This window comes from Ptychodera flava, chromosome 16 (genome assembly GCF_041260155.1).
Source record: "Ptychodera flava strain L36383 chromosome 16, AS_Pfla_20210202, whole genome shotgun sequence".
NCBI classification, from domain to species: domain Eukaryota; kingdom Metazoa; phylum Hemichordata; class Enteropneusta; family Ptychoderidae; genus Ptychodera; species Ptychodera flava.
In genome coordinates this window covers 14,471,679-14,483,870 of record NC_091943.1, presented here as the reverse complement: position 1 = coordinate 14,483,870, position 12,192 = coordinate 14,471,679, and the positions used below count along the sequence as shown (strand labels likewise).

Here is a 12,192-nt window from a genome sequence, read left to right as displayed (position 1 = left end):
AAGACAAAATCCTCGTTTGCCGCTCCTTTGTCCTGTATTGTGAAAATACAACAGGTATTTGCAATACAGCTACATTGTTATGAGTGATGGGGAATAAGTAATAACAGCCCTCATTGCATGATGGGTATTATGTTTTAATGGTTTGTTGCGTTTCCCCGTCGGCAGGTGACAGCAATTACGCCAATCAGTTTGCGTCTTTTACTTTTTTCCTCTGATCCACGTGTCTTGCAAATGGGAAGAGCGCATCATTTGAAGACAGTTATATTCTCGGCAAATTGGGTGACGGGGATTGTTCTAATGGGTTTTTTTGCATGTCTTTTCCATTAAGCGGTGAATGGGATCAGTTTTTTTTGAAGGCATCGTGTCTTTCTCCAGGCGGATATTAACAGGGCATTGTTTTTTATTCTACAAACAGATTGCTGTCTCCTTTGTTATGGGTGATTTCATTCGTTTTAATGGTCAGTTACCTCTCGCCATTAACCCAAGACTCGATGCTCATTCCATCCTCCATTTGTTGGCAAATGACATCCTTGCCCATGGTCAGTCTGTTGAATTTCCTAATGCCCACAGTGGGACACGGCGAATCGTACTTCTCAAACTCGTTTCCCTTAATCCTAGAGTGTTGTGCCACAAATCCAAACATAGGTACGATTCTTGGTAATAAAACTGAGATGTGAATCACCAACGACTTGTACACTGTTATTAAGCCTACGTAAGCTCCACGTCTTAGAGATACAGATCCAGCGGCCCTTTGTTGCTTAAAATTTAGACGAACGCCGTAAAGTGGTATTTGCGTTTCAGCAATTAATGATCGGCATGGCGAGCTGGTTTCAGCGGCAGACAATTTGTCTGTGTCTCAGTAATGAATATTCATTGCCGACTTGATCTAAATAAATGATGACAGTTGAGAAAATGACAAAGCAAATGAAAAGATGCTTCAAAAGTCTGGAAGTATGCAGAGTGTGCTCCAAGACCATAAATAGTGCATGGAACAATAGCTACAAATCATGAATATCACAAATTTTCAATAATTGAAACTTGTCCTCTCCATGGATAAAAGTCGTGAGTATTGTGAGGGAAAATTAAAACATGAAAAAGAATTTTTGGTTGAATTTGTCAAGTAAAAACGGATTTGAAAATTTGACAAGAATGAAAAAATGATACATTTAATCACAACTCATTGGTATCAAGTTAGAACAACACAAAAATGCCTGTCGGTCTGTTACTGCAGAAGATGGGTTGCCGACACATCTTGAACTCTGACCTCTATGACACTGAAACAAAGTGCTCTGTGTGTTGTTGGATGGGTAAGAAGAGGTTGGAGACCTGGGCGTGCTCTTGATCAGAAACAGGGTATGGGAAATCTATGAACAGCAGTGGGACACTGTTGAAGTACCGGTATGTCACCCTGTAAATCCCATTGTGTGCAGTAAATGTGGAACGACAACTCTGTAAAAAAATTATAGATATGGACCACTGCTTTGCAGGGGAAAAAGAGTTCATCGTTTCTGCATGGGCTGATCAGAGACAAAGTCATTGAGTTTGCTGTAAGAGGTATGGAAGAAGCATTAAAGATTGGTGTATCACACTGGCACAGAATATGAGAGGTGGAAGATCAAAGAAAGTTGAGTCCCTCACTTTTGCAGATGAATGAAATAGAGATATTGTTTTTCAGGAAAGGATAGCTGAGATGAGCTAAGTTTTTTTCTTTAGGATGAAGAGATGCGAGCCAGGTTGCATGATGAGATGTGGAGCTGAGGTTTTGAGAAGAGACTTTCTTCAAAGCCCCTTTGGAGTTACAGTGACAGGAACTGGAGGCAGATACCGTAAAGGGAAGGTTTGGCGAAAAAGTGAGGGAGTCTTTTGGGGGTGGGATACGGCAGGTGAGAATGGGAGTGGTTCAGTGTTAGAAACAGATGCATTGAAGTGGCCGAGATGCGGACATTGGACAGGGTGGAGTCGCATCAGCTTGGGTTTGGGTGCTGGGATTCAATGGAATGAACTGAATTACAGATGGGTAAATCTTGGAAATAGGTAATCCAAGAGAATTTGCAACGACCCATTTTCCTGATGTTCCTTCAGGTATGCATAAGAGCTAAGGACCTTTTGGCTGACGGATGTTACAAATGGCACAAATTTCAGCCTACTGGTGAACGATAAACTTTCAGCAGATAAATTTTCGTATTTCTCATTTTGTTTGTCGGGCCATTAATTTTAAACTTAACCTGCCAAATCAGAGGAAAATCGCTCGCCGTAATTGTGGGACACCATGCCGAGTGAAATATGAACGCCTTGGAAACTGACACTTTTAGGCTTACTTAGTGAGGTTGTATTTCTTGTGGAGAGATAAAAGCGTCCCTCTCAAAACACACAGCCTGGAGGCACGGTTCTGACGTGCTTGCAAAATGAGCAAAGTACAGAACATAGCAAAATGTCACCATCAAATACCACACGGAAAAAACTCATTCCCCTCACAAGTGAAATGCAGTTTTCAAAAACAGGAACAAAATTTATTTCACTATCAACTCAGGATTCTCTAGAAATCATATTTTTCCTTTAGACTTTACAAAATTCTCTACTGTACCTGATTTTCACTTTTTCCATTTTTTTACAATAATTTATTTCATTTTTATAATTTTTGAATGGTCATGCATTAAACTATCTAGCCAGCTGTTAATCATCCTACATGAAGAAAGATATTTCACAAAATTTTCTTTGAATCACTGCATCTTTTTTTGTTAACAGTGAAATCCATGAGGAATTACCTGTGCACGATTCTTGCTTGCCACTATCGATCTGCAAATGCCACCTCCCTTTATTAATTCAAGAAACACCCACACATCCATACACATTCATATGCAAATCAAGTTGCATGAATTATTCATGATGGGCCGGGAATAAATGACCACTCAGACACACTTCATGTTATCTCACCACAGAGTCTTATAGGTAAATTTTGATTCTACCTGACGGTTGATACAGAAATGCCACAACTGCTAATCAACAGCTGTAATACATGTACCATTTTTTGTGTTTTCAAAATTTCTGCTTTTAAGTAGGCATTTTCCTATCACAGGTTTAGCATTCAGAAATAAACACCCCTTGATAAGCGGAAAATGGGTTATCTATATATTGTTGTGCTTGTCCATAATCACGGGGTATGATAACCTTGGACTTTACTTATCATAACATTGGGGGAATTTTAAGAGGATTGAGTGTGGAAAATTAATTGTAACTTCCTGTGATATCATCAGGATAAATGAACAGACACTTTTTTTGTAAAAGAAATCAATTGAAACAGAAAAAAACGAGGAGATGGCAGTTTATCTGGAACTCTTTATGAATAAGAGTTCAAAGTACTAGCTATGGCCTCCCAGAGGAACAAGATTTCAAAGTTGTCATTTCAGCAAAAATAATTTTTGGGAGTTTCATCTATTTAATCTTTCATTCATGTCTCTGTTTACATGACTTACCATGGTGAAGTTAAGATTTCATTCTTTTTTGGATTATGTAAACATTGACGTAATCCAAAAAACTTAGCTCGCAAGGGCATCTTCCAATGAGTTCAGCACTGAGATGAAAGTTTGTTGAATCAAACTGTAATACTGCACGTTGTTTCACATGATGACAACAAAAAGAGTCCACCTGTTTACTTTGGATAAAAATATCACCTTAGAAGTTTGTACGTGGTTTTATGCAGAAGAAACCAATAAACAGCTCATATGCAAACACTTGAAATCAGCAAAAGAAGGAAAGAAACACGCCTGAGCTGCTGCAAATAAAAATATATGATATGTGACCAATTCCACCAGCAGAACTGGGTCAATCATGTTTGTGGTTTCATCGAGGTGAAGAAACTTGTGGCTTCTCCTGTGTGTGTTCTATATCATGTACTTCGGAAATTATACCTCGTAAAAGCATTTGCAGCAGTTTATCTACAGTTAGTGGCAACCTTGGAAAGGGACAGACCAGGATGGAGACACTAATGATGTCTTTGTATCTTCTGTGGTGACACAACCGATTTTAAGCGTCCCCTGCAATCAGTTCATGCCGACTGTCATAAAAATCTGCGATCACAAACACGCGGACAGACCTGGCGGTTGTAAATACTTCAGTGATCCAGGAAACGCCAGTCTTTGCGCTGCCATCAAGGGGGCTAGGCCAGGCCCATCATAAATACTACTGTCCTGAGTTCATTCCTGATAAAAATACACCCAAACAACCCTACAGACCGTGAAGCCAGAAACAGCTACACGAGTTGTACGTACCACCTGTAGAAGGCCAAGTTTTGCCATGTAATCTTCACATTTTTGCACATAAACTCGCTAACTCTCCAGCATGTCTCGTAATAGGGCCACAATATCCCAGAAACACAGGATGTGGCGGTGACCTACATTACACACTGGACTAACCATTATCTGAACATATGTTATCTAAATTCTTGTTTTATTGTAACTCCTATCCCAACAGGTCAAATTAAAGCTCCATTAGCGGTAACTCTTAATGCAGTTTCAAATGTCATTATTCTGTCTGTAAAATGCAGTTTATATTTCTACTCCTGATATCGCTTCAAACTGCCAAGTGTTCAACTTGTCAAAACAGACTGCACACATGTATGTACTGAGCAATGTCATTGTTGACATCTGAATTTTAGCGCAGACTATAATTCGTTTGTCAATAGTGATTTTGCAAAGTATTGTGTTGGCAAAGTAAATTCTTTCTATTTCAACATGCTTTAGGGAGAAGAACAAGAGTAAGTGTTTTTTATGGACAACAATAAAAATGTTGTTAAAAATTACCGCCTTTAACTTTACATCGTTTTATATTTTGATCAAATATCTGAATGATCAGCAGTCAAAATAAAAATGTCCACATCTGGGTAATGTGGATACTAGTAACTGTTCCACTCGCTACCAAGAAAAAGACGAAAGGTTACCAATGGAGGGTCAAGGGTCGTACAGGCAATAAGAAAAGGTGAGTGCTCTGTAGCACTAAGAGCACTACTTTTCTTGTGTTTCTATCAACAAGAAACACTCAGAACTTCCTGGTAAATAATTCCCTATTGTTCTGCTTCTTGAAGGGGACCACTGGTGGGGATTTCCCTCCGAAAATATCATACCATCATTATTAAAAGATATTGGACGATTACTTGCAAATAAGGGATGACTATCAAACACACAAAAAAAGTGTCCGTCCGCAATACCCATAGTTGCATCAAGGTAATGTTCTGTTTGCCGACATACGTTCAGCGAGAATAAATACTTTTTTAGTGTTGCTCATAAAATTCAGTAGGAGACTCCTATCTGGTTGTGAAATGGTTTTTATTGATGAAATTAGGACATTTGAGAAGATCATAACTGCCAATATGTATACACTGTTCTCATCATCTTGTGTGGGCTATTATTATATCCTTCCACGCCAAGCAAGCACACAGGATTCCCGGAGTTCATGCACAGGAAAAGTTAAAAAAATAATGAAGCAAAGTAAAAAACCTAGTACAACTGAAATTAACTGGAAACTGGTACAGCAACGCACAAAAGTGTTGAATACAGAGAAAGCACATGGAATATTGAATTACAGGTAACACACAGCTTCACATTGACATTGTTGGCCCTATTTTGTTTTGAAATTCACCCCCCCCCCCCCCCCCCCCCCCCCCCCCCCCCCCCCCCCCCGAATGGCACATATGCACAGGCATATGCTTTCACTTGTATCAATCCATCCATCCTGAGAATATTTTTTAAATTAGTACCCGCAGTTAATTTTCCTAAGTTGGTGCATTAATTAATAGACATGACAGGCAGATTAATTAGTCTGTACCCTGTGCCCCTTCGTATTGTCAAGGATGATAGTATAGATGAGTATAATACATTCATCTTGAAAATACTTTGCGATAGATAGCACAGCGTGGGCTGTCTAATAACAAATGTGTGTTTCAGCCATCTAGGTTCCAGAAAAACAATTTAAATCTGTGAAGTTTGTCAGTGTATCCTTAGTCCAATGGCTCAAAGAACATGGAAAAGACCACTTCAACTATAATTGGTGGACCCTCCCTCCCACACCCACATCCCCAAAACCAAATCCCTTACCAAGCTCCAGACTACTAATGCTATAATGTGATGTTGTTGAATTTTTGAGCATTTTGTTCAGTGGTACTTTTAAATCAATCAGCCATTTAAATCATGGATATGCACACTATGCATTTACACATTGAAGTCATATTCAAACATGCACGATGGATTTCCTCTGTAAAATGATGAGGAACAGCAAAATCATTACTTTTTAACCAGTTGGTTGATGACAATCTTTCACTGACAGATGCGCAGTCTATATCAGAATATCTGTTGACAAATACTGTTCAGTGAGTGGCATCACATTAGAATGTAAATATGTATAGGATGTCCATTATGTCAGAAAAATTTATAAAAACAGGAAGGTTGGTGTCTGAGAAAAGTCCGTACACTTTGGAAAGTGTGTGAAATTTAAGTTGTTTTCTTACATGATAATGGGCTCAAAACTAGCAGCTGACAGACCGACACACGTACACACACACAGACACTAGGTCCAATGGCTACATTCTGCGCTTGTGGCACAAAGGGCTAAAATAATGAGATCTCCCAAGTCAGCAGCACTCAATATCTAAATCAGCTGCTGCAATAAATTTTGGGACCGAATTGTTCTCTTTGAGAGAAAGATGCCCTCCTTGAAAAAATATTAAATGATCAGACTCGGGCATCTCCATCAAGATAATAACTTTCCTTGTCGATGGAGAGCCATAAATTTCCATACTGCATCAGATTCTTAACTTGTCCTGCAGGGCCAGCAGACATACACAACCAGATCAAAACTCAAGCTCTTTGAGAGTTGATTTACACCATGAATCAATCTAGAGCTGATATCTGGGACAGCTGATTTATGCTTTTCATTTTGAAGATTTAGCCTTTGGTGGTCATCTCTGCTATCGAATCAAATGAATTTCTCCTCCAGAATTCATTAAGAAATTTTCTCGTCGTCCCTCGCGATTGGATTTTTGATTCACGAGATCTGGAGAGAAACTCTCCTCTTTTGTCGACACTGGTGAAATGTGGTCTTACTTGCAAATACACCTGGTTACCAACTTTCCACAAAATTTTTTCTCCTATTGTAAATTCACTAACTTGTGACCTACCCAATTCACTACCATATTTATTACATGCCTATTGTTTTCAAAAGAGTGGGTGGGCTTATACACAGTGAAAAGGAGTGGGAGGGTTAAGGTAAATATCGATGATAAATTATCTTAGGCAGACAGATGATGAAGGTTGTGCATGATGATGATGATGATGATGATGATGATGATGATGATGGTGATGATGATGATGATGATGGTGATGATGATGATGATGATGATGATGGTGATGATGATGATGATGATGATGATGGTGATGATGATGATGATGATGATGGTGATGATGATGATGATGATGGTGATGATGATGATGATGATGATGATGATGATGATGATGATGATGATGATGATGATGATGATGATGATGATGATGATGATGATGATGGTGATGATGATGATGATGATGATGATGATGATGATGATAATGATGATGATGGTGATGATGATGATGATGATGATGGTGATGATGATGATGATGATGATGATGATGATGATGATGATGATGATGATGGTGATGATGATGATGATGAAGGGGAGGAGGAGGAGGAGGAGATGACATTTCTATTAAATTCCAACCTACAACTGCATAGAAGTTTGCATCTCAAACAACTCAGCCGTACTTCTACCTCCACAAATGGTGGTTCAATGACCTGACTGCCCATATCTGAGTTGCGTTACACCTTTGGGCACCTCCGCTCCACGCAGCACAAATCGTGATCGAGCACAAACACATACATGCATGCGAGGCACACATTTTCCACACACAGATGCCTTCGAGAACACTGCTCAGCTGGGCTTTAGACAACCTTGGAATATGGTGCTGTTCACAAGAAGAGTTATCGCACCACACGGTAAACAGTCACTGTGGTGTGTACAGGGAGGAAAGTACTCTTAATCATGAGTTCTTGGCCGCTGATGACAAAACGATGGGGACAGTGGTGATGATAATGATGATGAGAAGGATGATAACGGTAATTTTGATGGTCACTACAAAGATGGAAATAACGATAACGATTATGATGGATATGATGGTGGTGTTTGTGATAATGATGACGATGATAGCAAAGACGGCATTGGTAATGGCATGGCCGTGACATTGACAACAATGATGACGATGACAACAACGTCGATTACTGATGATAGCAAAATAGCATTAGAGCAGTGTAACATTTCATGAAGAAAGTTGGCATTCTCCTCTTGAATGAGAGAACTCTTCTGCTGCGATACTGGTTATGGATTTCAAGAAGCAAAGATATCACCCCTTTCATCTTTATATCTAAGGACAAGGTCTAACCTTTCCCTGTTCAAGACAATTGCATTGTCTTAAATGATTACGGTGAAATGTACGAAGATAATTGACAGTGGATGGACCGTACATATTTCATTGACCTAGTAAAACCACGGACAGATGACCTGCCCCTTCAATGTACACACAATTGCTATGCCCCAATATCTAAACTACACATCAGATGAGACCAGATCCAAGTGTCCCTTTGACGAACCATCCATTCTGTTTTGTCTAAATTGATAGTTGATTGGCCATTTCATTGTCTACTTATCTCATGCATTATTCATGACATCAATTTTGATCACCACATATCTTTCAAAGACTGTGCTCGGTTCCATTAGTGAGAAACAACACCGTCGAAAGCACACAGGTTTGAAGAGGTCATCTCAATTATGGCAAACTTTCTCTGAGACTATGGTGAGTGAGAACAAAGGTGGAAGGTTCAATAATTTACAGGAATAAAGGACTGGAGGGCTGAGGTGAAGGAGAAAACGGAACAATTGGAAAGCAGAGAGCACCTCCCTCCAGTCATGGATAAAGTTCATGTTCAAGGGCAAAGATGAATATCCATCAGGTCGACGTGGTGACAGAAACGGTACAGAAATAAAAAAATCCAAAATTATGCATTGAAAATAGTCCAGATGCACATTTTCTTGACTGAGGTCATATTGCACAAGGAATTGGCCATGGAGGGTCTTTCATTTGAATAATCAGAGACTTGTGCACCTTGTTTGGTAACATAGGACATAGGACCAAGGGCACAATACCGTACAGCAGACGCATGTAAGTGAGCATACAGCTTATCCAAGTACATGATAGCAATCAATGTTTACTTGGCCAATAGCATTGCAGGAATTTTCAGTTCACGTTTACTTCTTTTCCATTAATAACCTGTTCACCCCAATTCCTCGTGAACAGGTCCACATTCATCATTGCTATCAAAATGGTTTCAGGTCAAACCATTATGGTGAGAGGTTTATAGAAATACGCTGAAATTAAATACAGAAACTTCGGTATCGTATTCTTTTATGAGCTTCACTAAATAATATTGTCCAAAACTGTTTCCCATAAAACAGCTACTCTCTGTATCAACAACATACACTTTAGCAACCCTGTGACTAACTGTTTTCCTAGAAAAAAACAATCAAAGCAACTAAGTATCCAGCTTTTTCTGAACTTTTTTCACAAAATCAGCTAAATATATTGGTTGCACCACATTGCCATTCAAGGTGTGATATTTGTTGATTATAACAATGATATAATGTACTTTCACGTAAAATGTTTTTTTACTAAATGAATTCTAACCATCAGGTTTTGTAAAAATGTTTCTGAAGTACATTGGAGTTCCTGGTATGTATCTAGTGCATCGAGTTAAGGGCACCCTTATATCTTACACAGATAAATTACTTTTACAAAAATACATGTATATTTCAGCTTGCCTCAAACAGCCATTTTGTAAAATCTAGTTGCTTTTATGGTTTTCTCCCCTTAAACGTGACATCACATTATCGATTTGAAGCTGATTTTGAAATGCTGGTATGTTCTTGTGAAATTATCCAATCAATGATACCGTTACATGCTGCCCTTTAAGAGACTCAGCTATGATCATCATAAACATGCATCTCTATTGGTCTCCAGCTGGGGTTTCACTAACACACTCAGTGATTGGTCAAAAGAGAAAGGCCATTTGTTGAGGTCAATTTTAGAGCATCATTTTATCTATAAAATTGGACATTTATTAACAAACAATGTAATCCTACATTATAGCGGATAAAATGTTTTCCTTTCTATCTGGTGCTTGAGGCTGAATTGACTTGTGTTTTTTTAACTTTTAACAGGAAATGAAATAAAATTGCTGATATTGTGTGGGGGTGGGAGTGTAAAAAAGCCTCGGGCTAAAAGGGTTCATTTTTAGACAGTAACCAAACTCAACATACTATTGCTAGCTATTTTTTCGTCAAAAGTTTTCTCATCCATGAGGGGAGACACCCCCTCTGTGAATTCTTGCTGTTAACTTGCCACCTATCACTGACAATTTCACGCCTATCAAAAAACCCTAACCTTTCACCCCCAGTTCCCTGTATACAGGTCCAACTTTACCATAGAAAACAATGGATTTGGGACAAACCATGGCGGTGAAAGGGTTAAAGGGGGCAGGTCATTTAATCAGCTTTATCTTAAAAGAAAGTTCACCATCATGATAAAAAATTCAAAGGAAAGCAATGAGCTAACACTAAGTAAATACTCAATGTCAACAACAACTAATGCAAGAACCAGGGATTGAGAACTGCCCCTTTAAACAACCCTGCAAGCTATCTGTAGATCAAAAACAATTCTTTGCATTTGCAAAGCAGTGACCGATACTTTTACAACTATATTAACATTGTTTAAAGCATAGACACCTGCTTCTACTGGCCATATCTGAAGTAAACATCGAGTAATTCTCTGTCACATCTGTAGAACACTGGGCATTATTGTCTGTACAGTGATAGTTATCAGTGCTGGTCTTAGGGTGCTCTTCATGATGAGTACCGTAAATACAAACATACCCCCTAAGATGATGTTGAATTTTACTACAGCTTACCATGAGCTCGGTTTTCCTGTCCGCTTTATGAACACTGGTCTGCCACAAGCAATATCATATCAATAATCAGTATGCTAAATGGTCATTTATTAGTTAGGGCTACAAATAAGAATGATTGATAATGTGCTGTCCACTTAAGTTCGTACGCACTCCATCTATATCCAGGCATTGTAGTTTACAGTAATTGAATAAACTTAAGTTAAATCATGGCCATTATAGTGTATACAATGTATGATTAAAATACCATATTATAAATTATTATATCTTTCAGCATATAACTATTGTAGGCAGAAAATAGATGTGTTTCTAATACTGCTGTTGACAGCGATGACCTCTGACCTCAAGAAACACTTATCAAGGCAGGGTTCTTATGAAACTGTACTTCCTTCTCACAATGTTTAGTGTGACAAGTGAAGCCAGTCGTATGGAGTCCAATAGATTTCAGCCGTAAACTTGCCAACGCTTGACCTTGCCAACAAGGCTATACTGGGACATGGTCACTCGAGTCATGCCAAGTCACACAAGACTGTGTATACAACAAACGGGACTCTCGGACTTACTTAAGTAGCGGTAGTTTGCCTTCATTGGTGTACTGGAAGCATATCAGCCCTATCAACTCTTGAACTCTGGCCGATGGTAGTACTATAACGGTCATTGGGTACGCTCTCTCTTGAGGTAGTAGCATGGTCAGATAAATGTTGATCTTCTTTACATTGATACTAGTACTGTTGATATGAATCTAGGAAAAAAAAGACAGTCGGATATCTTTACTTGGGGGATCTGACACTCTCAGGTCATCTTTTTTTTTCGTTGTTTTTCCGTCAATGCCTCAGAAAAAAGCCTATCAAATTTTTTATGCAGATATTTGTCAGAGATTTTTTTAATGCCAAATGAAACAGACATTTTTTCAAACTCTACATTTCACTCTTTGATGCAAACAAACAAAAGCATTTACACTGTGGATACATCTGAAGACAAAAATTTGTTATTTAATACTCATCCAAATTTTTCGACTGAACCACTTGATAGAGATAAGTTTGTAATGTCTCACAAGACCAGTGAAACCTTCAATTTGATTCAAAAGCACTGAAGTTATCGCTTTGTCAAAAACAGCCAGGTGTGATAAGGACTTAACTGAGCATGGGGTACTTT

The 12,192-nt window shown here is 38.7% G+C and overlaps 1 protein-coding gene across 1 annotated transcript in view; it reads right to left on the bottom strand.

Moving 5' to 3' along the window:
- Window positions 1–12,192, bottom strand: part of LOC139114087 (target of rapamycin complex 2 subunit MAPKAP1-like) — a 45,229-nt gene that overhangs the window by 32,390 nt on the left and 647 nt on the right. The window contains exon 2 of the mRNA XM_070675603.1: window positions 11,601–11,779. Coding sequence (XP_070531704.1) covers window positions 11,601–11,725 — 125 coding nt within the window. The 5' untranslated portion in view covers window positions 11,726–11,779. The remainder of the gene's footprint in view (window positions 1–11,600; window positions 11,780–12,192) is intronic.